The following is a 26,755-nucleotide window of genomic DNA, read 5'->3' on the forward strand; positions in this document are numbered from 1 at the left end:
TGCATGTGGCTGAACAATGAGCAAGAGTTCGCTCTTGCCTTAGTGTACGCCAACGTGGGCAACCTCCGGAAGAGGAGGGGATCTTAGGGGGAAGTGGGAAACAGTCCTGGCAATTGTGCTATGGAAGCTGGCCCTGCCTTGAGGCTTCTTTGCGTTGTTTGCTGTTTTCTTGAATGAAGAATTAAACTTCCTGCTCCTCTCTGCGTTTGAGTGCTGAGCTGCATCTGACAGATTGTGAGGACTGGGGAGAAGTAAAGCTGCTGTTGGGCCTTAACAACTTTGTCCAACATGAGCTTTAAATCTGCCTGTTGGCACTCTTTCTCCCTCTCACCTATGTCGATGCTTGACGACCTGCTAGCAATTGATCTTACAATGACTGCTTACCACCACCAACAGCAGCAGCAGCTGAGAGTTAAGTGTAGACAGCAGCTTAGGCACATGGAGCACATCTCAGACAAGACCCATTTTTAGGAGACAGAAAACCAGGAGAGAGAGAAAAAATCCACCGGTTTTATTGGCATGAGGTGCTACACCACCTCCTAGGCACTGGGCTAGAGGGCACCTTATGTGCTACATGAGACACAGACCAAGTTAGGAACACACAAGAGGGTGTCGTGGCTGCACCCAGCCTTCCTGGAGTCAACTCAGCTGTGCAGCGTAAAAGACATCAGCGCAAGGATAGCAACGGCAACTCAAAAGCAGAAACACTGGAGTGCCTGCTCCGCTTAGTGCCTGCACCTTCCGCCGCTCCTCCCCAGAGCCTGCTGAGGAACCCTTGCTGTCCTTCGGAGTTAAGGGCCAGATCCATGCAGCCCAATGAGCATGGCAAGAATGCAGGTGGAGCTGTGTCTTGGGCTGTATGGCTGCTTCACTGCTGCGTTAGTCTCCCAGGCTCATCGCCCGCCCTTTTACCGGCAGCCTTAACAGCGGTGCAGTAGAACGTGAGCTGCCAATATAGCACTACCGATATCCGTTATACATGGCGAGTTTACGGAGTAGCATAAGCAAAGAGGGAGGAAAGGGGAGGGGAGGCCTGTGCCCCAGAGAGCTTACAATCTAAAGTTCAACAGCGGGACAGACAATGAAAGGGGAGGGTGCTGAATGGAGCGTTCCGGTTGGCCATCGCTCCGCCGCTTCAACCTGAGCACGGCGCAGCCCATATTCTCTCCATGTTCCTTTGGAGTCGGAAGGCTACGCGCAATGAAGAAGCCATGGCTGGGATGCAGGAGACCTTCTGCGCCTGCTGTGGCACTGAGAAAGTAGTAGATCTTGCTTCGGCTGGCTGGGTGCACTGCGAAGGCGCTTCGCCTGTGCCCTGCTGACAGCGCAGGGCTGCCCCAGTCTCTGAGCTACTACTCTATGCTTTGCAAAGATGAAATGAGCTACTTGGAGAACAGCAAAGGGAAAGGTCGCTGCTGCAGGGCGCCGCGCCGGCAACGGAGCACATGCTCTCCTCCCTGCTCCCTTGTACGCATGTCCCGTCACCCTCATCGTCAGGCACTTTAGTCCTCTTGGCTTGTATTGGCAGAAGAAATCTCTCTACCGGCAAGCATCGCTCAGACGCCTTCCTGAAGGCACAGGGCCTCCACGGCGCTGCTGGGACCCTGGGCCACCCCTCCAATCACAAAGAGCAGGTTGGCAGCCTCCAAGCTGGAACAGGAGCAGCGGCCGGTGGGCATGGGCGGCAAGGGCTCCCATTTCTTCCTCGCCAAGTTAAATCCTTCCACAGATCCAAGAGCACTTGACTGGTTCCCTGCAAAGGGGGTAGAGAGAGAGGCGGATCCATGAGCCAAGCGGTAGTTGGTGTCAGCAATTGCAAAAAATAAAAAATCTGGCATATCTACTGATTTCACTAGTACAAGAGTACACTACGGCTGAGCCAAGCTCCAAGGCAAGCATCTCCCATGAACAGCAATGGCACATCCTGCTGCAGCAGGAACGAAAGGTTTCGTTTACAGGCCAAGGGGATGTTTATGAAAGGCAGGGATTTGGAACCCAAACTGACGCCCGAAACAGTGCAAGCGGATCCTGGCATGCTTTCTCACAGCAGGCCACTTTGCCAGCATCCCAGGACTGCCAGCTACACCGAGAGGGTGTGAATGAAAGCCAGAGACCCAATGCTGAAAGCATTCAGATGGCACATTTTCAGGTAATTGCTGCCTCTAACTCTCATTCATTTCAAAGACAACCTTGTTGGAGTTTTGCAGTTTAACTTTTATGCCTTCTTTATTATTGTGTTTTGTGAGGACATCTAGGGTAGTGTTTAAGAAAGGCAAGAAAGTTGACAGAAAGAGGAGGTTTCTGCAGAAAACAGAGGTCGCTAAAGGCACTCTCTCCCCATGCTCAGTCTCAGTGACATGTAGCAAAGCATTTAGCCCAGAGATGGGGAATCTTTGGCCCTCCCAATGGTGTCTCCAGCCAGCATGGCCCATTGTCAAGGGATGATAGGATTTGTAGTCCAACAACATCTGGAAGGCAGTATTTCCCATCCTTGAAACAGACCCTAAGGCATCGTGCAGCATATATTTCCACTGAGAAAATGGCATGCAAAACTTACCTGTATCTTAGAAGATGAGTGAATCAGTGGCTGCCCTAATAGTTTGTGCAAGAGGTGGAGGTGGAGGAGCAAACTGCAACAATGCAAAGGAAAGACCTACAAGATTCAGTGCAGAAGGAAGGGAAGGCTCAACCCCCCTGTATTTTCTCCTGCTGTAATGCCTGTCCCACTCATTCATGTTAGGTAGCAACATGGCCCCCCAACACATCCTTCCAAAGGCGTTTGGTTCTAGATATGTGTTCCTGACACAAATTGCAAAAATGGAAAACTGCCACCTTCTCCCTCACTTTGATTCTATCAACCAAAAGGCAGTTATCCTGTGTTTAAGGTAAAGGTAAAGGGACCCCTGACCATTAGGTCCAGTCGTGGCCGACTCTGGGGTTGCGGCGCTCATCTCGCTTTATTGGCCGAGGGAGCCGGTGTACAGCTTCCAGGTCATGTGGCCAGCATGACTAAGCTGCTTCTGGTGAACCAGAGCAGCGCACAGAAACGCTGTTTACCTTCCCGCCGGAGCGGTACCTATTTATCTACTTGCACTTTGACGTGCTTTCGAACTGCTAGGTTGGCAGGAGCAGGGACCGAGCAACGGGAGCTCACCCCGGTGCGGGGATTCAAACCGCCAACCTTCTGATCAGCAAGTCCTAGGCTCTGTGGTTTAACCCATAGCGCCACCCGCGTCCCTCTATCCTGTGTTTAGGGACAGCTAAATTCCTGTTCATGTAATGGGCTAGTTCGCACATCACAGTAAGCCAAACTCAACTGCTCACATTGTTCCCATTTTGCCCTGCCTGGCCTGGAACAAAGAGCAACCAACCACAAGCCTTGGCTTAGTGTGACATGTGAACCAGCGCTCATGTGGTGTGCTCTATCACTTGTGTGCTGTTTGTTCCCGGTGAGCTGTGGCTTATGGCTAACCACGGTATGTGAAATGGGTTGGGCCAACTGCTGCCAAAATGGTAGCTTGCAGGGGAGGGAATACCTGAAAAGCCTGTGCACACCGATGTACTTGTACGAGAACTGTATTAGCCTTGGTGTTCAGAAACAGAGTCAATACCCTGGTTGCCAGATGCAGGGGAAGCCATTTCTATAGCTCCCCTGGTTGGTGGAAGCGGTAAACCTCTGAATGCTAATTGCTGGGAATCACAAGTATTGCACTCAAGTCCTGCTTCTGAGTGACTGATTCCAAAATGCATATGATTGGTCACTGTGAGAACAGGAAGCTGTATTAGATAGGACACTGGCCGGCTCCATCAGGCTGTTCTTATCTTTTCATAGTGCATAGAATCAGGGACTGTTGCAGGCTAATCCAGAACAGGAACGCAGAGAGAGACCCAAACAATGAGGCAGAAAGGAGCAATTTCACAAATCAGATCCATGTCTCTCAGCAGGTAAGGGAAGATGACACACTTGGAAGAGATGGTGCAGGTCTACTTGTTTTAAGGAGTTGCATTCCATCCAACAAGCCCTCAAGCCCAGGGGCTTGATCTCACATGCAATCCAACATACCCCCAGCTTGGGACAAGTTATTGTGCATCTCCATCTTTCGCACACCTCAAGAGCACAGAAGTGGCCCATCTGCCACACTTACCAAGCCCCCCTGCTGCTACCACGCGGCCACCCAAGCGTCCAGCCACAAAGTCAGCCCTCTTGTCCCTCATGCGGATGGCACGGCTCAGTCGATTCCAGGACCCTGGATGGGAGATGGCGGAGAGGAAGAACTCAGCTCACTGTGGAGGGAGAGGAACTAAGACTAAAGGGGAGGACAACTCAGTTGGCCAAGAACCTATGAATGCCAAGATGGATCTTGACTAAAGGGCTATAATTTGGGTATTTACCTCTCTTGACATGGACAAGAGATGACTCGCAATCCTTATCCACCCATCTTAAAGTAAAGGTAAAGGGACCCCTGACCATTAGGTCCAGTCGTGGCCGACTCTGGGGTTGTGGTGCTCATCTCGCTTTATTGGCCGAGGGAGCCGGCATACAGCTTCCGGGTCATGTGGCCAGCATGACTAAGCCGCTTCTGGCGAACCAGAGCAGCGCATGGAAATGCCGTTTACCTTCCCTCCGGAGTGGTACCTATTTATCTACTTGCACTGTGACATGCTTTCGAACTGCTAGGTTGGCAGGAGCAGGGACCGAGCAACAGAAGGGCACATCGTTGCGGGGATTCAAACCGCCGACCTTCTGATCGACAAGTCCTAGGCTCTGTGGTTTAACCCACAGCGCCACCAGTGTCCCATTCACCCATCTTAAGCAGGGGCAGTTAATCTCAGGGAGCTCAGTTCCCTGTCTTCACTCACTCTGTGGTGAAATGTGATGCTGGATGATAGCCAAGGAAGGCCTTATGTCAGAGCTCATCAGCCTTTGGTGCCCAGATGTTATTGACCTGCAGTTCCCATCATCTTCAGCCATCTTAGCCTTCATACAAAGGGAAGTCTATTGCAAAGATATTTTCAGCCAGGGGTGATGGGAGCTGCAGACCAACAACATGGAGAGGACCAGAGTTCAAGAAGGCTGTCTTATATGGTATTGCCTGGGAAGTGAAAGTGTGACTAGGGCTGAAGCACAAGGAGTTGCTGAGTTGCTTAAGGCTGTTGTGCCATCACTTTCAGGCAAGAGTCACTGTCAATCCACTGCAGTCTCTGCGTTAAACCCACTTTCCTTCAAACAGGCACAACATGACTCCAGCTCACCCTCCTCCAAGTCAAACATCTCCACAGTGTTGACAAAGTGGGGCCGGGAGTAGAAGTTGTGGGGTCCCGGCTGCTGCAGCCCTCCCAGGCTGAAAAAGCAGCCATCCAACATGGCACAGCTGGCAAAGGCACGCCGGCTGGGCACACTCGGGTAGCGGGTCCAGCTCCTCACTTCCAGATCCAGGGCTTCAAAGGCCGTTACGGGCAGCTTGCCTTGCCTTCCTCCTGTGGGAAAAGGAAACGCCAAAATACTAGCTCAGCCACCCGTATTGGTTCCAAAGTCAGTGGCTGAGGATTCTGGTGCAGTGAGAAAGGCCTGGGGACTAACAGTGCAACCCACACCATGTCTACTCGGATGTCAGTTCTGTCGGATTCAAGAGGGGTTACTTTTCAGCTAAGCGGGGTTACTCAGCCTCTCTACCTAACAGCTGATGTGCTTTCCTGCTTTCCTGTGTTTCCTGCAAACTCCTGCTGGCCTCAGAGCTTCAATTCTAGTCGTGGATATTTTTGGATGGAGTATTTTTGGTATGGATTGAAGAGAGAGCAGCAGAGAGGGCGTTTAGAGGGTGCTCCCCACTTTACGCAACTCTGTTTATGCGTGCGGGGGCCTGGAACATTACCTTGTAAGTAGGAGAGTCACCTGTACAGTGGTACCTCGTGTTAAGTACTTAATTCGTTGCGGAGGTCCGTTCTTAACCTGAAACTGTTCTTAACCTGAAGCACCACTTTAACTAATGGGGCCTCCTGCTGCTGCCGCACCGCTGGAGAATGATTTTTGTTCTCATCCTGAAGCAAAGTTCTTAACCCGAGGTAATATTTCTGGGTTAGCGGAGTCTGTAACCTGAAGCGTATGTAACCTGAAGTGTATGTAACCTGAGGTACCACTGTATAACAACTTGAGCCTACTTTGGCGGGGTTCACAGCCTCAATATCCCAAAAGGCTATTGCTTCTCCCATAGCCACAGCTCCAGATTTGAGTAAAGATCCAGTAGGTCTCTGTCTCTCTGTCTCTCTCTGTCTCTCTCTCCTTGCTGCTTTTTTATCTAAGCCACATCCCTCCCACTCTCAACTCTGGCTTTTGTCCTTCTCGGGATCTGCGAGCTGATTATAATGGTTTTAGTTCGCCCATCTAGCCGATTAGTCAACTAAGCATTGCTTCCTTACTTCTTACCCATCACGTAGATCTTGCTCCCGTGCAAGAAAGTGGAGGCCCCATAGCAGGGGGTGGGCATCGAAGGCAGGGGCTGCCAGTGATCCTTTGCCGGGTCATACATTCTCACCAGAGCTTGTGGAGAGGTATCTGCACCCATCCCGCCTAGAGCGTAGACGACACCATCTGGAAATGAAGAAGGAATAGGCAGGTGACGGAGGCTGGCAGACGACGTTAAAAAAAAGCAGTGAGTGTACGTCAGGCAGCAGACAACATAACAAGGTCATAAAAATAGTCACTGCCGTGTGTAATCTAGCTTCCGACAGTAACCAACCCAGAACACGAGAGTGAGAAGTGTAGAATAAATTACAGGGCACTGAAACAATACCTTTGGCCCTCCAGGTATTGGCCGTGCTTGCTGCGGCTGATGGGCAGTGTCCCCACACCTGCACTAAAATAAGGACTCTGTGAAATTCAAAACGTGACTAGCAGAGGCTGAAGGATATCCAAATCTTAAAGCAAAGGTGTCGCACAAGGTCCAGAGAGCCAGTCAGGTCTTTCGAGTGCTGTGTGAGACCTGCGGCATTGCAGCACACTTCTTAGTAAACTGTCTTAAAGCTCAGGGACGTGGATGCCTTTAATGGACAGTCGGACAAATTCACCGAGGCTGCCGTTGCATGCCACAGCAATGCGCCATATATGTTTTACCATAATATATTTTAACTATAACCATGTTATGAATAGTCAAAAACAGAGAATGCATCAGAACAAGCTGGAACTACTTGTGCTTTTTCGAACGTTAGCATCTTAAGGGAGTTTTGAAGTAAAAAATTGTTGCAATATACAGCTACCTACTCACACTTGCGTGCATGAAAGGGCTAACCTGAGTATACTGTTTTATTTTATGTTGCACCTTGCTCTGGGATTTGTTCAAAAAGAGGGTTATAAATATATGCATATATTTTAAATTCTGTGTGTGTTGGCAACCCATGCCACAGGTCAAGAGTGGGGAACCTACACCCCTTCTCCAAAATCTCATTAGTCTAATAATAATATAATTTATTATTTATACCCCGCCCAACTGGCTGGGTTTTCCCAGCCACTCTGGGCAGCTCCCAACATAATATTAAACAAAATAAAACATCAAACATTAAAAACTTCCCTAAACAGGTCTGCCTTCAGATGTCTTCTAAAAGTCAGATAGTTGTTTATTTCCTTGACATCTGGTGGGAGGGCGTTCCACAGGGCGAGTGCCACTACCAAGAAGGCCCTCTGCTTGGTTGCCTGTAACTTCTCGCAGTGAGGGAACCGCCAGAAGGCCCTCGGAGCTGGACCTCAGGATCCGGGCTGAACGATGGGGGTGGAGATGCTCATGGCAGTGGTTGGGATGAGGGAGCTGTAGTTCAGCAGTATCTGGAGGGCCAATATGGGAGCAGCAAGAGGGAGCAGCTTGCCCCCCCCCCCGATCAAGTAGGGCAATACAAATAATTAATTGACCAATCACTTTGGTTCTGTCCCCCCAACAAAAGTCCTGCCCCCCACAAAGTCCTGCCACCCCCCAACAAAAATCCTGGCTCCACTCATGGCCACATCCCTGCTATAGGTTAATACTAATACTACTACTACTACTACTACTACTACTAATAATAATAATAATTTATTTATACCCTGTCCATCGGGCTGGGTTTCCCCAGCCACTCTGGGCAGCTTCCAACGAAGTATTAAAATACAGTGGTCTGTTAAACATTAAAAGCTTCCCTAAACAGGGATGCCTTCAGATGTCTTCTAAAAGTCAGGTAGTTGTTCTTCTCTTTGACATCTGGTGGGAGGGCGTTCCACAGGGTGGGTGCCACTACCGAGAAGGCCCTCTGCCTGGTTCCCATCGTTCTCCCCCTCTAAGGCGATCAGATGGAATGGAGGAAGAAGACTGCTGCAGAAGCAGGAATTCTGACACGCAGAACTTTTCTCTCACCTCTCCGCAATAAGCTGCAGCTCCCCAATCCCATCTGATACAGAGCTGTCAAAGATAATGAAGTTCTGTCTCCGGCATCTGCCCTCTTCTTTTTCTCTTGCAAAACCAAGCGCTGTTGCATTCATGTCCTGCTTGCGGGTTTCTAATGGGCACCTATCTGGTCAGTCACTGTGAGATAGGCCTGATCCAGCAGGACTCATATTATGTTAATACAGTGTTTTTTTCTTTGATTGCACTTCATTCATGTTGAATCATACATCTATCCCTTTGCTGAAATAAACCAGACCTTTTAATGGGCTCCCCTCACCGCACATTTAACGCCTTTGACCTTTCAGCTAAGTTACTTTTAAAAAAGAAAAAAAGTATTTAATAGCCCTCCAGAGGATTTGGTGAGCTCCATGGCCCAGGTAAATCGGTAAACAAAAGTAGCGGCTTCTCCTTGTCACTTATTACAGATCCCTGCTTCAAAATGATCCCGGAGTTTGTGGCAAACCTACCAATTTAACCCAAGGTTTTGAGCGGATTTATTTCCAGCAATAAAGCTGGGGGAACTTGACCCCCATCTAATCTGGTGTAGTGATTCACGTTCTGGAGTGTAACTGGATTGGGAACGAAGGGGAAGCTGGAAGCAGCCCTTAGGATTTGTCAGTAAAAGCTGACAATCGGGGGGGAGGGGGAGAGATAGATGTGAGCCAAGGTTAGGAAAAAGGCCTACAAGATGAGAAGTTTCTGGGTGAAAATAATTAAAATAAGGGGTGTGGGAATAAGTTGACACTGCTGCACTCACTATCAAGCGTAGCTCGATATTTATTTTTCCTCCCTCCCTGAGAGCTCAAGTTGATTCTAATCCGTCTCCCATGGCATTCACCTTTTAAGGCTTCCACTGCCCATTCGGAAGGTGGGGAAGTACAGTGGTACCTCGGGTTAAGTACTTAATTCATTCTGGAGGCCCGTACTTAACCTGAAACTGTTCTTAACCTGAAGCACCACTTTAGCTACTGGGGCCTCCTGCTGCCGCCATGCCTCCGGAGCACGATTTCTGTTCTCAACCTGAAGCAAAGTTCTTAAGCTGAAGCACTATTTCTGGGTTAGTGGCGTATGTAACCTGAAGCTTATGTAACCTGAAGTGTATGTAACCTGAGGTACCACTGTATTCATGGGGAAATCAAGACACTAGCTGCCCAAGTGACCCCCTGGGGGAAGAGGCTCCCTAACCCTCTGACTCCATTTCTCACACTGAGCAAGACGAGTCCTTTATCTTGTACTTCCATCTTCCCACCTCCACCAAGCATAGCTGTCAACTTTTCCCTTTTCTTGTGAGGAATCCTATTCGGAATAAGGGAATTTCCCTTAAAAAAGGGGGAAAGTTGACAGCTATGCCACCAAGACACTGCCCTCTGGCAGGCCCCCCAGGACCTGCCCTTCCCCAAACGACGCCCCCACCTGCTTCCCAACGTGATCAGCAACGAACATCGCAGGGATCCCAGGCAATCACATTGAATTATACTCGCCGCGTTGTATCCCTGGAGACGCCATGGCAACCCAGCCATGCTGCCAAGTTCTGCTTCCCGTGTAGCCTGCCCACCATTCTGCAGACAGCAGACTCAGAGACACGCCCCTCTCCAAATCTGAGATTGGGGGGACTGCAGGAGAATCAATTATGTAGGGACCGTCATATTTCTTGCAGATATGCACTCGTTCTCTCTCTCTTCCTGCATTCCTCCCCAACCCCCAGTGCGCAGGACTGGCGAGATCAAAGTGCGGCTGGGAGAGGTGATGGTGACCAAAAGGGTACAATCTTCTTGTCCCAGATCCCAGTAGAGGCCTGGGAACAGTACGTTTCCGAGCACAATTCAAAGTGTTGGTGCTGACCTTTAAAGCCCTAAGTAAACAGCCTTGGCCCAGTACAGTGGGACCTCTGGTAACAAACTTAATTTGTTCCGGAGGTCCATTCTTAACCTGAAACTGTTCTTAACCTGAAGCACCACTTTAGCTAATGGGGCCTCCCGCTGCCGCTGCGCCACCACCACACGATTTCTGTTCTCATCCTGAAGCAAAGTTCTTAACCTGAGGTATTTCTGGGTTAGCGGAGTCTGTAACCTGAAGCGTCTGTAACCTGAGGTACCACTGTATACCTGAAGGAGCGTCTCCACCCCCATCGTTCAGCCCGGACACTGAGGTCCAGCGCCAAGGGCCTTATGGCGGTTCCCTCACTGCGAGAAGTTACAGGGAACCAGGCAGAGGGCCTTCTCGGTAGTGGCGCCTGCCCTGTGGAACGCCCTCCCATCAGATGTCAAGGAAATAAACAACTATCTGACTTTTAGAAGACATCTGAAGCAGTCCTGGTTAGGGAAGTTTTTAATGTACCGTGTTTTATCGCATTTTTAATATTCAGCTGGGAGTCACCCAAAGTGGCTGGGGAAACCCTGCTAGGTTGGTGGGGTATAAAAAATAAATTATCATTATTATTAGACGGGATGAGGAAACTTTAGGCCCGGGGTCTGGGTGCAATCCTCTAGGCCCTCTCCACAAACCTCACCTGCTCCCTAGGCCTCAGCACCTCTCATATGTCCTTCCTTGCCTCTTCCTCAAATGTCTTTGCCTGGCTGAAATAGGCCATCAAATGGCAACGATGCTTCTTGCTTGCTTGCTTGCTTGCTTGCTTGCGAGTGCATGTGTGGAAAGAAACCTCTGGCTTTTGCGTGGCTGGAACGTAGCTTACTGCTCAAAGGTAAAATCTGTGGAACTCCTTCAACACAGAGTTGCCCCCAGCAGCTTCAACTACATATACAGTTTGCAGCCAATGCTAAAAACAACCTGCTTTAACCGGGCCTTTAACCCTTGATATGTGTGTTTCTAGGACCTATCTTATTCCTTGGACTGCGATTCGCTTTAACGGATTCAATATTGTTGTTATCATCACAGTAATTTACTAATAACTTGCTGCTATTAGTAAATTTGTTGCCCACCCTTTCGCCAAGCAGGTCCCAGGGCGAGTTACGAGAATTTAAAATTCAGGATTGAAAACAGTTAAAACAGATGGCAGTCACAGAATACTGAGTTTTAAATTCTTGTAACCTGTTCTGTGACCTGCTGGTGAAGGAAAATGGAACCCAAATATGAAAGAAAGATTAAAAGGCATGTCCAGAGTAATTAAATTCTAGACAATTAAGGATACAGCATTCAGGCCATTAGAGTTTTTGAATTGTTAACTCTGTGAAGTTGAGATCGATAGACATGTACTGTCTGGCTGTAATGTAAAAATTATTAAATGGACTGAATAAAATCAATGCGCCGTCCCATGTTGGGGAGCCACAGATCAATGGAAGAGCACCTGCTTTGCATATATAAAGGTCCCAAGTTTAATTTTCGGCATCTCCACTTAAAATGTTGGTTGGGTTGGTGAATAGTTTGTCTGAGCACCTTAGGGCTGATATGACCAGTTGTATTCATGTCTTTTAAAAAATTGGGTTTACGATTATTTCACCTTCGCATCGAAAGCTGTGGCTTTCTCATTTCTGCTGTTAAGAGTTGGGGTGACTTCTCCAGCTGCTAGGTGCCGTGTGCACATCAACAGCAGGGATGTGGCAAAGTGTGCAATGGCTGTTTTGCAACAGCAAGTTATTGCACATAGTTGAATAAGCTTGCTTGGAGCAGTGCGCTAAAAATCAGGGCACCTTTGCTTTCGTTTTTCAAGGAGCCAGTATATTGCTTTTGAAAAAGACTTCAATAATATTACCTCTTTACATTTTACTTTGCATTTTAATGTCACCCTCAATTTTTTTCCTTCCCCCCGTCTTTATTTGCATAACAACCCTGCGAGGTGGAGCTGGCTGACAGTGACTAGCTCAGGGTCTCCCAGTGAGCTTCATGGTTCTGGTCTGAGACTCTAGACACTACCTCACACTGACTCTCTTTCGTCTATGTACAGTGGTACCTCGGGTTACATACGCTTCAGGTTACATACGCTTCAGGTTACAGACTCCGCTAACCCAGAAATAGTGCTTCATGTTAAGAACTTTGCTTCAGGATAAGAACAGAAATTGGGTTCCGGCGACGCGGCGGCAGCAGGAGGCCCCATTAGCTAAAGTGGTGCTTCAGGTTAAGAACAGTTTCAGGTTAAGAACGGACCTCTGGAACGAATTAAGTACTTAACTTGAGGTACCACTGTATATATGGGGGCGGCGGCGGCAAAATAATGGAGAAATCTCAAAAGCCAACAGGGAATATGTTGGAGGGGGCAGGCCAGAAGAGGATTTTCCAGAGGCCAAAGACCAGGACTTTTGCGGCCTGCAAACTGCCTTGCCTTCTCTTCTTGAGGAACAAAAGCAAATTTATGCTTCAGAGCGCCATGCTAAAACACATGCCCTGAATGCAGAATGGCGCAGCCTCAATCCCTGGCATCTCCAGTTTAAAGAATCTGGTAGTAGGTGACAGGAAAAGATTGCGCCCAAGGCCCTGGAAAGCCACTGCCTGAGCAAGAGAGACAAAGTGCCTGACTTAATACCGGAAGGAGCGTCTCCACCCACATTGTTCTACCCGGACTCTGAGGTCCAACGCCAAAGGCCTTCTGGCGGTTCCCTCACTGCGAGAAGCCAAGTTACAGGGAACCAGGCAGAGGGCCTTCTTGGTAGTGGCACCCGCCCTGTGGAACACCCTCCCACCAGATGTCGAAGAGAACAACAACTACCCGACTTTTAGAAGACATCTGAAGGCAGCCCTCTTTAGGGAAGCTTTTAATGTTTAACAGACTACTGTATTTTAATACTTTGTTGAAAGCCACCCAGAGTGGCTGGGGAAACCCAGCCAGATGGGCGGGGTATAAATAATAATAATAATAATAATAATAATAATAATAATACTCTGCCCATCTGGCTGGGTTTCCCCAGCCACTTAAGGCAACTTCCTGGGCAGATTAAGCAAATTTGCATGGTGGTTGCAGAATGCAGTTGTTTGTGATAAAAAGTACACTGCACGCAGCACAGAGTAGACCTCTCCCTTCCTCTCTGTCACCTCCGGTATTACCCAGCACCCAGCCATTCGGAATCCTCTTTAAGTGAATGTATGAATGAGTTCAGCTTTCTGCAGAACGTTAGAAGAGTTCCTCAACCATTCAAAATCTGGGGAAACCCATCACCCATTTTTGTATATGGAGCAAATGGCCTACAGTATGTTTTTCTATGCAGTGAAGCTGAAACAGAGCAATGCTTGCTACCTTGGGAGCAAGCGTAGCTCTTTGCAGAAATCAGTACTGAGTTCAGAAAGCGGGGGTGGGGGGTGGGGTGGAGTTCAACCACCTTAGGGCCTAAGTAGCCAAGATATCGTTATCCTGTATTTTCTAAGACACACTAAAAACAAACAAACCAGAGGAAACCATGATTCTCTCTTAGAAAAATTCTCAAATCGCAGTGTGGCAAATAGGGCACACCAACGAGTTGCAAAATAAAGCTTTTACTCGCCATTTTCCAACATGTATGTTTGTTCTAATAAAAAAGGTCCTGCCCCGCAGTGGATCTTAACATTTCACCTGTGTTTTCATTCCCAGAAGACCCACCACATATTTTACCCTCTCAGGTGCTTTGCTATCAGTCGAACACACACATATACTTTTACCATTATTATTGTTGTTGTTGTGGCTTTTTGATTTGTTTTATTGGTTTTTTTCTGACGGGGTTTGATTTGGGGTTTGTTTTATATTTTGAAATATTTTTTTCATATTGCGGCTTGTTAGCCACTTTGGATTTAGTGAAAAGTAGGCAGGATATTCCCCTTCATGGATCACTGCCTTGCTGTGGCGAAGGGGCTTGAATAACTCAGAGAAGCTATGAGCTATGCCGTGCAGGGCCACCCAAGATGGACAGGTCATAGTGGAGAGTTTTGACCAAACGTGATCCACCTGGAGCAGGAACCGGCAAGCCACTCCAGTATCCCTGCCAAGAAAACTCCATGGACAAAGACAAAAGGCATATAAAAGTTATGACGCTGGAAGATGAGCCCCTCAGGTCAGAAGGCAAGACAAGAAGGCCTTCTTAAATGAGCACAGAGGAATTATACCAGAAAGATATGGATGGCTCGTACACCCTAGGTAGTGTGGTTGCTGACCTTGAGCCAGACATCCTGGAGAGTGAAGTCAAATGGGCCTTAGAAAGCACTGCAAATAACAAGGCCAGTGGAAGTGATGGCATTCCAGCTGAACTACTTAAAATTTTAAAAGATGATGCTGTTAAGGTGCTACACTCAATATGCCAGCAAGTTTGGAAAACTCAGCAGTGGCCAGAGGATTGGAGAAGATCAGTCTACTACCGCACAATTGCACTCATTTCACACGCTAGCAAGGTTATGCTTAAAATTCTACAAGGCAGGCTTAAGCAGTATGTGGACCAAGAACTCCCAGAAGTGCAAGCTGGATTTCGAAGGGGCAGAGGAACCAGAGACCAAATTGCAAACTTGCGCTGGATTATGGAGAAAGCTAGAGAGTTCCAGAAAGACATCTACTTTTGCTTCATTGACTATGCAAAAGCCTTTGACTATGTCAACCACAGCAAACTATGGCAAGTAAAAGAAATGGGAGTGCCTGATCACCTCATCTTTCTCCTGAGAAATCTCTATGTGGGACAAGAAGCTACAGTTAGAACTGGATGTGGAACAACTGATTGGTTCAAAATTGGGAAAGGAGTACGGCAAGGCTGTATTTTGTCTCCCTGCTTATTTAACTTATATGCAGAATTCATCATGCGAAAGGCTGGGCTGGATGAATCCCAAGCCGGAATTAAGATTGCCGGAAGAAATATCAACAACCTCAGATATGCAGATGACACAATCTTGATGGCAGAAAGTGAGGAGGAATTAAAGAACCTTTTATTGAGGGTGAAAGAGGAGAGAGCAAAATATGGTCTGAAGCTCAACATCAAAAAAACGAAGATCATGGCCACTGGTCCCATCACCTCCTGGCAAATAGAAGGGGAAGAAATGGAGGCAGTGAGAGATTTTACTTTCTTGGGCTCCATGATCACTGCAGATGGTGACAGGAGTCACGAAATTAAAAGACGCCTGCTCCTTGGGAGAAAGGCAATGGCAAACCTAGACAGCATCTTAAAAAGCAGAGACATCACCTTGCCAACAAAGGTCCATATAGTTAAAGCCATGGTTTTCCCAGTAGTGATGTATGGAAGTGAGAGCTGAACCATAAAGAAGGCTGATCACCGAAGAATTGATGCTTTTGAATTATGGTGCTGGAGGAGACTCTTGAGAGTCCCACGGACTGCAAGAAGATCAAACGCATCCATTCTAAAGGAAATTAGCCCTGAGTGCTCACTGGAAGGACAGATCGTGAAGCTGAGGCTCCAATACTTTGGCCACCTCATGAGAAGAGAAGACTCCCTGGAAAAGACCCTGATGTTGGGAAAGATGGAGGGCACAAGGAGAAGGGGACGACAGAGGACGAGATGGTTGGACAGTGTTCTCGAAGCTACAAACATGAGTCTGACCAAACTGCGGGAGACAATGGAAGACAGAAGTGCCTGGCGTGCTCTGGTCCATGGGGTCACGAAGAGTCGGACACGACTAAACAACTAAACAACAACAACAATAAACCTCGGGTTAAGAACTTAATTCATTCTGGAGGTCTGTTCTTAACCTGAAACTGTTCTTAACCTGAAGCACCACTTTAGCTAATGGGGCCTCCCGCTGTGCTGCTGGAGCACGATTTCAGTTCTCATCCTGAAGCAAAGTTCTTAACCTGAGGCACTATTTCTGGGTTAGCGGAGTCTGTAACCTGAAGCATCTGTACCCCGAGGTACCACTGTAAAATGATGATGATGGTGTCAGGAGTGCAACACTGGTTCATCTAACTCAGTACAGTGGATGCTCAGGTTTCGAACGTGATCCATGCGGGATGCATGTTCGCAACCCTCAGCATTCGCAACCCGCGTCTGCGCATGTTGCAATTCAGCACTTCTGCGCATGTGCAAAGTGTGATTTAGCGCTTCTGCGCATGCGTGACTGCCGAAACCAGGAAGTAACCCATTCCAGTACTTCCAGGTTTCAGCAGTCCGTAACCTGAAAAAACGCAACCTGAAGCGTCCGTAACCCGAGGTATGACTGTATTGTCTATGTTGAGTGGCAGCAGCTCTGTAGGATCCCCAGCCTTACCTGGAGACACCAGGGATTCAACCTGGGGCCGTCTGCATGCAAGGCAGATGCTTTTCCACTGAGCCACCATGGCCCTTCCTAACAATGACCTCCAGAGATGACCTCCAAGGTCCCTTTCAACTTCGTAAGGCTAGGCTTCTCTGAGCAGTGCCAGCACTAGGAACAAGCTCTCCCCCTCTCCTCCATAAGGCTAGGCTTCTCTGAGCAGCGCCAGCAGTAGGAACAAGCTCTCCCCCTCTCCTCCTGCACCAAGCAGCTCTGAGAAAAGGGCTGTTCTTGATCTTGCTCAGAGATGTTTGGAGTTGGGGGGAGAGGGTTCTGATAACCAAAAAAGTTTGTTTTTCACTCGCTGCGAAGGAAAGTGACAAGTTTAGGAATCCCCCGCTCTTCAGAGTCTCAAAAACGTGGCTATTCAGCTCATGCATTTGACTAAAGTGTTAGCCCTGACTTGGCTGGTGTACTTAGTATACTGTCTGCTTTTACTTTGGCATTTGCATTTAAATGAAATATTGCCCTTTGTGTTTTAATGCTGCTCCTCGCTCTGTTCACACAACAACAAGTGAGTTAGAAATAATCAAAATAAACAGATTGGGAGGATTCAACCATTCCATCAGCTCAAACATTTCAACCTGCCAGAGGCAATGATGTGCCCTATCCTCCCCCAGCGTGCTGATCTGGTGGGTTCCCCTGGACCCCCTTTTCTCCAAGCCAATTTGGGGTGGGGTCAGTGGGAGGAGAGGAGGGAGGAGAGGAGCTTGTTGTGCTAGCAGAGGTCCTTGTACTGGCTTCCGCTAGCAGGGCTCATTAGTTGAATCTGGCCCACTGAGATTACAGGTATACCCCCTGCCCAACTGACTCGTACCACTGTATTCCTCTTTAGCTATATGCTCTGCAAATAAAAGCTTTTTTGAATATTTTAACAAGTGTTTGGACATGGTTTTAATTTCAAGGGTAGGAGTCAGTGTTGCACATGATATTGGCTTCCCAGCTGCAACTGTAATCAACTGAAAATCGCTACGGATTTAAAACGGCAGTGAAATCTATTTTAATGTTTTGCAATATGGTAGCGCGGGGAGGGGAGAATGGTTCTTGAACATAACAACCACAAAAACCACCCAAATATGGGCAAGAATAGTTTTTAAGGCCATGGTGGTCATAAATTTCCCTGGACACACATGCTTCTCCTTCCTAGTTTATCCTCGCAACAATGCCGTGAGGTTGAGAAGCAGCGATGGGCTCAGGGTCACTCAGCGAGCTTAGCAGCTGACCAGATCCACTCCCTCCTTCCCTCCTGGATCACATCCGGTACCTGCATAATGGAAATGCAGCTCGGCTGAAGTTGCCCCGATTCCAATTGACACTTAAGCTACTGGGTGCCTCTTTGAACTCCTGCGATACGCAATGAACAAAAGCCAGCGGACAGAGCGGCACGTTTTGATCTCGCCTGGAAATTGCACCCAAGCCAAGCAGTGATGAAAGGCATCAGCGCTTTATGCTTTTCTGTGTCGCTTGTATAATTTCAACGAGCAATAATTTTATCTTAAAGGGTATCAAGTTTGCGCTCACATTTTGAAGCAAGAGACAGCCTGGACAACATATTTACAAACTTTCTTTTTAAAATGGATCTTACGGCCACAAATATTTGGTCACATCCAACTGCAGTGCCAGGGACGCGGGTGGCGCTGTGGGTAAAACCTCAGTGCCTAGGACTTGCCGATCGTATGGTCGGCGGTTCGAATCCCCGCGGCGGGGTGAGCTCCCGTCGTTCGGTCCCAGCTCCTGCCCACCTAGCAGTTCGAAAGTACCCCTAAGTACAAGTAGATAAATAGGTACCGCTTTATAGCGGGAAGGTAAACGGCATTTCCGTGTGCTGCGCTGGTGCTGGCTCGCCAGAGCAGCTTCGTCACGCTGGCCACGTGACCCGGAAGTGTCTCCGGACAGCGCTGGCTCCCGGCCTCTTAAGTGAGATGAGCACACAACCCTAGAGTCGGACACGACTGGCCCGTACGGGCAGGGGTACCTTTACCTTTACCTTTAACTGCAGTGCCAATAGCTCAGTGTGTGGAGCAGGTACAAAAGTTTCCCACATTCCCAAACAGTGGTGGTGTCGTGGTCAAGAGTGTTGGACCAGGTCCTGGGTTCAAATCTTCACTTGGCCATTGTTGAGTCTGAAGGGGCCATGAGGATCATAGAGCCCAACTCCCTGCAGTGCAAGAATCTTTTGCCCAACGTGGGGCTCGAATCCCCAACCCTGAGATCGAGAGTCTCATGCTATACCAGTGAAGCTCTCAAGGTGACCTTGCGCCTGTCACGAACTCTCAGCTTTACCTACGTCACAGGGTTGTGGTGGGGATTAAATGAGGAGCGGGGGTACCATGTAAGAAACCTTGAGCTCCTTTAAGCACTTAGGGTGCTAATTGGCTGGCCTTTGTGGCAATCATGAAGCCACTTCCCCTCCCCAGCTTGAAGCTATGTTTCGAGCAGAAAATAAATAAATCGGGAAGCCGCCTTGTAAAGAGTCAAACTTCCAGTCCAACTATCTCTGCATTGGGTACAGTGAATGGCAGCAGCTCTCCTGGGTTTCAAGAAAGAAGAGCTTGGATTTGATATCCCGCCTTTCACTCCCCTTCAGGAGTCTCCAAGCGGCTAACATTCTCCTTTCCCTTCCTCCCCCACAACAAACACTATGTGAGGTGAGTGGGGCTGAGAGACTTCAGAGAAGTGTGACTGGCTCAAGGTCACCCAGCAGCTGCACATGGAGGAGCGGAGACGCGAACCCGGTTCCCCAGATTACGAGACTACCGCTCTTAACCACTACACCACACTGGAGACATCTCTAGCCTTACCTTACCTAGAGATACTGGGGATTTAATTTATTTATTTACAGTGGTACCTCAGGTTAAGTACTTAATTCGTTCCGGAGGTCCGTACTTAACCTGAAACTGTTCTTAACCTGAAGCACCACTTTAGCTAATGGGGCCTCCTGCTGCTGCCACGCCGCCGGAGCACGATTACTGTTCTCATTCTGAAGCAAAGTTCTTAACCCAAGGTAATATTTCCGGGTTAGCGGAGTATGTAACCTGAAGCGTATGTAACCTGAAGCGTATGTAACCTGAGGTACCACTCTATTTATTCCATTTATTGTGTGCGGAGGGAGCGGAATACATATAGATCACCCATGTGGTGGAAGCGATGGTTTGTCCAAATCTGGAGTAAAGGTTTGTCTCCCCCGCAAGAACAAACCTTGGTTACAGGCTCATGATTTCCTTGGAAGGGAGACAAACCATAAGCCCAGGTTGAGACAGAATGCTAAGACAAACCATGGATTAGCTTCCTGGTATCGCAGCAGCTGAAAGGGCTAAAGCAGACACGGTTTATACTCCATGCATTAGCGCACTGTGAATTCACCTTTAAACCACATTTAGGCTTGACTGTGGTTTAAAGTGAGGTCCGGCATAAATGAATTAACAGAGTTCAGGTTCTCGTGGAAAACAACTAAGTGCCAAATGTTTTTTAAAGACAAAAAACTTTCTGCGATTGCATGAAATATCAGCGGCTATGTTTGCTAGCGTCAGATGAGTAAAAAACAAAAACAAAAATGGCCCAGAAAAGTAACACGTACACTTAAAATTCTTAGTGATGAAACTATTGTCTTCATGCCTATCAGACAAGGCTTCTGAATCTATTCCTGATTGTATGAAACACTGAAGCTTTAGGGTGGTTTAAAAAAAAAGAAAACAAGGAAAGGGAAGAGGAAAGAGATAAGCAAAGAACTAAAAGGACTGCAGCCAGCTCCAAAGACAACAGAGAGAAAATTGACACGTACACTAAAAAAGACTCCGAAAATGGAGAACATATACCCTAAAAAATTCTAAGCATGTCAAGCTTTTAATAAGCAACGTCTTCAGCTGCAGAAACTGCTAACTGCATATTACAAGGGAGGATGTGAGAGCCAAGCTACACATTACGTGGGCAATTGATGAGCAGATCTTCTGTTTCAGGGTGGGGTGGGGGATTTAACTATACAGCAGCTGTGGAAGGCTCCCAAATCTTATCAGAGCAGCAGTACTGGGTGAGGGAGTATTAAACCCTTCCACACTAGTTCCATCTATTTTTCTGATCTAAATTACCTCTCCTGAAGCTGTTGTTAAGTCCTGTAGGAGAGGAGAAACAGCCCAAGCCCCCCGCAGGGCTAACAAGATCTAACAATTTTGGCGGAGGGAGTGCGGGGGGGGGGAGGTTTAGACACCCGCTTTCCCGGCACCCGGTCTCCAATCAAACTGGCAAGCTCCTTCAGCAGCGTTGCATCAAAACCAGCAATGTTCGTTTTATTTATTTAAAAGCATTCTTATCCCTCTCTTCAGTAGAAAAGACTCTTAAGAGCTGCTTACGGAGAAATAAGAAATAACAATAAAGCCCCTGTCCTCGGGCTTATGATCTGTAAGACATGGCACAGAAAGAAAGGGTGATGGGGAGGGAAGAGGAAAGCAATGGAGCTCAGGCATCAATTCTCAAAGTTCTTGTCATCATCAGCTGGGAATGGAAACAGTTCAGGGAGGTGGAGTTTTGAGTCAAAAGGAGCTAATCTCTCAGCAGAGCCAATGGAGCGGCCCTGCTTCTCATTTCTGCCTGTGTCACAGCCTAGTGGGGCTGCAAATTTCACAAGATAATATCACAATATGAAAAAAACAGGGGTATATCTGTTGCCATCTGCATGTTTCCATTGGGAGGAGCATAGAAAGAGGACAATGTCCTTCAGTTTGTTAAACCTGCTTTAAGTCGTTTACACTCAAGTCTTCTCTTGTATATTATTTACTACAAAGCTCAATGACTAAGCTCTTTAGCGACGAAATGTCTGAACGATCTCTGAGCACTGGACCACTGGTATATCACAAATGGAATCATTATTACTGTGTTGTTCAAGATAAAATCTATTTTGGAAAGAGAAGAAATGAGCGCAGAACCACTGTTGTATGATATGCGAACTCTTTATTTACTGTGTTTGCAATTGTTTAAGATAAAACCTATTTGGGAAAGACTTACTTTTGCCATTTTTAGGGATGTTTATTGTTTGTTTACAGGTAGTAGCCTTGGTGATAATTATCTTCTGTCAATCGCAGCATATCACCACCCTGTCCATTGTTTTATTGCAGCCTAATGTTAACAGCAGCTACAAGGTGATGGTTGAGAAACAGGCTGAATAATGCGCGTCATGTGTAAATGTATAGTTTGGCCATAAGAAACAAAACAAACAAACAACGGTATTTGTAAGGCTTTCCTGTTGTAATAAAAAAAATTAAGGTCTTATATATATATACTAAATGTTCATAAATGTACCAACCAAGCACAAACATAGATATGTGGACCACATGTCTGGAGCAGCACAGGAAGACCGTCCTGAAACCATTTTGACTCCCAAACTGACCAAATGTTTTCTCTGCAAGGAGGGAGGGGGTGAGGGAACCTTCCCATTGTCTCAGGAAATGGGTAATCACCATCTCAAAGGAATGGCCAGACTACCGGGAAAGGCAATCAGATAAGGCAATATCAGATAACCTGGCAGACAGGAAAAACAACAACGTTCAAATTTCTGTTGCAGACCGCCTTTTCTGTGATGTAGGTATGATGTTTGTGAGGGGTGGTCTTGGGTTACACCCTTTCTGTGATGTATGTATGATGTATGGAGGGGTGGTCTTGAGCTCCAGGGCAGGGAGTTTAAAATGTCTATATAAGGGCAGGCACACCTTTGTTCTGGGTCCTCCTCCGTCGTCCTGCGTGTGAGGGGAGCACCCTGTTGCAACAGCTTTAATAAAGATCAGGCTTACTAGCTGCTTTGCTTCTCAATATCCTCTGGTTGGCCTCTGTTATTTTCTCCTACGGATAGGGAACCCACTTAAGGACTCTATATGGGCTCTTGGATACCCCATAAGGAAAGAAGGGCAGATTTTGTTTACACTGTCTGGAGACAAATCCTTCTTGCCTAAGCTGACCAAATGTGAATCTCGGGCCTGATTTGAATGCGATGCTGGATCAGCAAGAAAAACTTACCTATGTGACACTGTATATCCCAGCATCTTATTAAAATCGTGTTGCCTTCCCTACAGAAATGGGAGTCAGCACACATTTCAGGGATTCATAGCCCAAGAAGGCTCTAAGCTTATGCGCCAACACTGCACATAGATCAGCTAAGGACCCAGCATAGCTTGGATCCCCACCTTTTAGCAAAGGCGTTTCCGCGTCAGGTTGCAAAGTGACAAAATTAAACATGGGGAAACATTGCAACGGAGAAGCCATCAGGCTTTCTTTTAAAAGCAGCGGAGTAAGCGGCTTTTGAAATGGAGCACCAGGTGTGTGCAATTGCACTTAAGTTATTCCTCCCTGCCTGACTCCCATTAAAGAAACCCGAAACTCCATTCATCATGCAACGAGTGCTTAATTAAAGAAGCAGCTAATATACCAACAGCAACTCATTTGCCGAGTGTGGGTCCTTGTGCAGTCAAAAGGACACAATCTGTACATAAGAAACAGGCTTGGAGAAACCCTAAGGGTTGTAGAGGAACAAAAAAATGAGGGAGCTGAAATAGACCAATGAGAACTGAATAAGCTCTGTGGAACGGAACGCTGATGAGGAATCAATGAAACTGGGATAGGGCAGAATGGAGCGTCCTGATGAGGGTGTGGCTGGTTGGTGGCCTGACCAGGAGAACCACGCTGCAAAAATTTGTTGCAGATCCCTAAGGCTCAGAACAAAAACACACTGTGAGATTCTTGTTCCACATCATGCTACCCTGCTTAGCTACATGAGAGCGAATCTGCACCTACCTTTCTCTTTTTTAAAAAAGTATTTTTTACTGAAAATTTTCGACATAAAATACAGTAAGAATCAAACCAGTCTACAGAACAATAATGTTATTTTAAAAAGGATATAAAAGCAAAAGAAAAGAGAGAGAGAGAAACGTATAAGGCCCTTTATCATATTTATATCTTATATAGTCATACCTTGGAAGTTGAACGCCTTGCGAGACTAACGTTTTGGCTCCTGAACGTTGCAATCCAGAAGTGAATGTTCTGGTTTGCGAACGTTCTTTGGAACCCGAACGTCCATCACAGCTTCCGATTGGCTGCACGAGCTTCCTGCAGCCAATCGGAAGCAGTGCCTTGGTTCCCGAATGTTCCTGGAACGGATTCCGTTCAACTTCCGAGGTACGACTGTATATCCTGTCATTCATTCACATACAAAGAGACAGACCCTCCTGTCTCCCACCTTGGAGCTACTTCTTCCGGGACTCAACTATGCAGCTGCAAACAGAACGTTTTAAGTGTGTTCTAAGTGCATTATACAAATGTGATGCTAGATGGTGCTGGTGTGCTAATGGAAAATGCCATATATGCTTTTTTTAAAAAAAATTAAAGCATTTTCACAGCGTCTTTTAAAGCCCTAAACGGCCTTGGTCCAGTATACCTGAAGGAGCGTCTCCACCCACATTATTCTGCCCAGACACTGAGCTCTAGCGCCAAGGGCCTTTTGGTGGTTCCTTCACTGCAAGATGCCAAGTTACAGGGAACCAGGCAGAGGGCCTTCTCGGTAGTGGCACCCGCCCTGTGGAACGCCCTTCCAGCAGATGTCAAAGAGAAAAACTACCAGATTTTTAGAAGACACCTGAAGGCAGCCCTGTTTAGGGAAGCTTTTAATGTTTAACAGACTACTGTATTTTAATACTTTGTTGGAAGCCGCCCAGAGTGGCTGGGGAAACCCAGCCAGATGGGCGGGGTATAAATATAATAATAATAATAATAATAATAATAATAATAATAATAATAAATGTGTAGATTCAGCCCCAGTCTCTCGCCGCACCTACCTTTCTCGACCGCAGAGACGCCCATGGAAGCCTGGGCAAGGTCTGCCTTCTTCTCCCACCTGCCCTCATCCGCATGGTAGACTTCGACCGAGGCCAGTGGGCTCTGCGTGGCGTCCACCCCTCCAATCACCAGCACGTCCTTGCCAAGCATCACCGCCGCAGCCCCTGCCCGCGGGGTGGCCATAGGAGGCAGCGCCGTCCACTTGCGCGAAACAATATCCAACATCTCCACCGTGTCCAGGGGCTGGCCCTGCTGGCTGCAGCCCCCCACCACAAAGAGGTGCCCATCTTGGAAGGTTGGGCTGCAGTAGACCCGGCAAGTTGGCATGGGCGGGAAAGCCTCCCAGAAGAAGGATTTGGCACTGGCGGCTTCCATGTCGCCCAACAGCCTGGCATCTCAGGAGGCAGACATGGCGACGGCCCCTGCGCTGGCTCGGTGTCTCCGTGGGGCAGCCCCCCAGAGACCTATAGGGATTGGCCTGAGGCGGTTGGTAGGCCTTCCTTCCTGCGCCGCTGAAACTCCGCATCCACAAGGCATTAGTAGACTGGGAGGCAAATATGGCCGCAAGGAGAGGCCAAGGACTCCTGAGGGAGAAGGCAAGGAACGCCGTGATGCCCGAGGGATGCTGTCTCCGGTGGGGAGGGAACCATTCCTAACCGGAACTGCGAGGGTTTTTCTGCAAGAGATGCCTCACGTTCAGGCCTGAAATGCTGGAGGTAGCCACCAAATGTCTAATACACACAAGCCAGTCTTTGGAAATACGGCTCTCTCGGCAAGTTGTCTTCTGGATCTGTTTGTCTTGTCAGGTCTTGTGCAGATGTTGAGTCCTAATAGGAACAGAGAGAGAGAGAGAGAGAGAAAGAGAGCATTAAGGAAGGAGAGGTACAAGATTACCAGCAACTACCATGGGAGCCATTTTGAGGAATCTGTCTACAGACAAAACAGGCCACGGTGAAATCTCCCAAAGGACTGCCCGCAAGGCTTCAGGTTGCCCTTCACATTTGGGCAGAAATCCCAAATCTGGCAGCTGCTAAAGTCTCCAGCTTCCCTGGGCCTTTGGATTAATTTACACATTCCCCAGAACAGTGGCGTAGCGTGGGTTGTCAGCACCCGGGGCAAGGCAAGTAATTTGCGCCCCCTAACCCGTGGATTTGCGCCCCCTAACCCTAAGCCCCAGATGTTGCGCCCGGTGCGGCCGGCCCCCCCTGCACCCCCCACGCTACGCCACTGCCCCAGAACCAGCTCAGCGCATCCCGTATAAACTGAGGCACAGTTTGCAAGCTCCATCTGCAGTGTGAAGCCTTCCCTACAAAGCCACACAGCCACCTCACTGCTGCGTTCTCATGAGAAGCAGGGCTGACCCAAAAAAGCTGAGGCCCACCTCACAAATCAAAATAACCAGGGTACCCAAGGCCAGAAAAGTGATTTTGGCACCTGAGGCAAAACGAATCCCATTAAGTGTTTCCTCTTCCCCACTGCCAGTAAAAACTTAAAAATTGAATAAAACAAAAAACGAAGGATTTGTTGTTTTTTTAGAACACCCACAGCCAGTGCCCTGAGACGGCTGCCTCACTCCGCCAATGGATAAGGCCGATCCTGCCTTAACCGCCCCTTTCTCCCTCATTTTGTACACACCACCAAAAGCAGTTAATAGTTAATTGGGGAATGATTCTCCCCATCCCTAAAAACACCTGAGGTGTGAGCATGCCAACCTACGTTTTATAAGGGCAGAATCAAGAGTTACTATTTATTTATTTGTTTATTTATTCCTTTATGAGTTGCTTCCTTTGAATCAACTTAAAGTAATTTCACAATACCAGAGAGAGAGAGAGAGAGAGAGAGAGAGAGAAGTTCCTTTTATATCTGTTAATGGTTTACATTTTTAATGTGTAATTGTGTGATATATGCAGTCTTACATATGCCTCCTTTTTGCCTCTTCAGCCCCAGGATCACATAGGGCAGGCATGTCCAAAGTCTGTTTCGGGGGCCTAATTTGGCCCCCGTGGTAGTACAGTGGTACCTCGGGTTAAGTACTTAATTCGTTCTGGAGGTCCATTCTTAGCCTGAAACTGTTCTTAACCTGAAGCACCAATTTAGCTAATGGGGCCTCCTGCTGTCGCTGCACCATCGCTGTACGATTTCTGTTCTCATCCTGAAGCAAAGTTCTTAACCTGAGGTAATATTTGCGGGTTAGCAGAGTCTGTAACCTGAAGTATATGTAACCTGAAGTGTATGTAATCTGAGGTACCACTGTATATGTCCTGGGGTAAAATGCTAAAAGAAGCTCAACAACTTTAGGGTAAACTTCAATCCTAAAAAAGCTCAACAACTTTGTTCACTTCATCAAACCTGGCCCTCTTTGGGCATCC

At 47.7% G+C, this 26,755-nt stretch overlaps 2 protein-coding genes across 5 annotated transcripts in view; one reads left to right on the top strand and one right to left on the bottom strand.

Moving 5' to 3' along the window:
• Positions 1–496: 496 nt before the first annotated feature.
• KLHDC8B (kelch domain containing 8B) overlaps positions 497–26,755 on the bottom strand; it is a 40,962-nt gene continuing 14,703 nt past the window's right edge. For all 4 annotated transcript variants that reach the window (XM_083602213.1, XM_083602214.1, XM_083602216.1 and 1 more), the window contains exons 3-7: positions 24,386–25,213; positions 6,425–6,589; positions 5,254–5,478; positions 4,146–4,247; positions 497–1,753 (exon numbers count right to left, since the gene is read on the bottom strand). In XM_083602213.1, coding sequence (XP_083458339.1) covers positions 1,557–1,753; positions 4,146–4,247; positions 5,254–5,478; positions 6,425–6,589; positions 24,386–24,761 — 1,065 coding nt within the window. In that variant the 5' untranslated portion in view covers positions 24,762–25,213 and the 3' untranslated portion in view covers positions 497–1,556. The remainder of the gene's footprint in view (positions 1,754–4,145; positions 4,248–5,253; positions 5,479–6,424; positions 6,590–24,385; positions 25,214–26,755) is intronic.
• LOC310757229 (uncharacterized protein) overlaps positions 10,454–26,755 on the top strand; it is a 141,096-nt gene continuing 124,794 nt past the window's right edge. The window contains exon 1 of the mRNA XM_083602507.1: positions 10,454–10,597. The gene's annotated coding sequence lies outside the window, so the exon portion shown is untranslated. The remainder of the gene's footprint in view (positions 10,598–26,755) is intronic.

Source organism: Podarcis filfolensis (genome assembly GCF_964270895.1).
Source record: "Podarcis filfolensis genome assembly, chromosome: 2".
NCBI lineage: Eukaryota > Metazoa > Chordata > Lepidosauria > Squamata > Lacertidae > Podarcis > Podarcis filfolensis.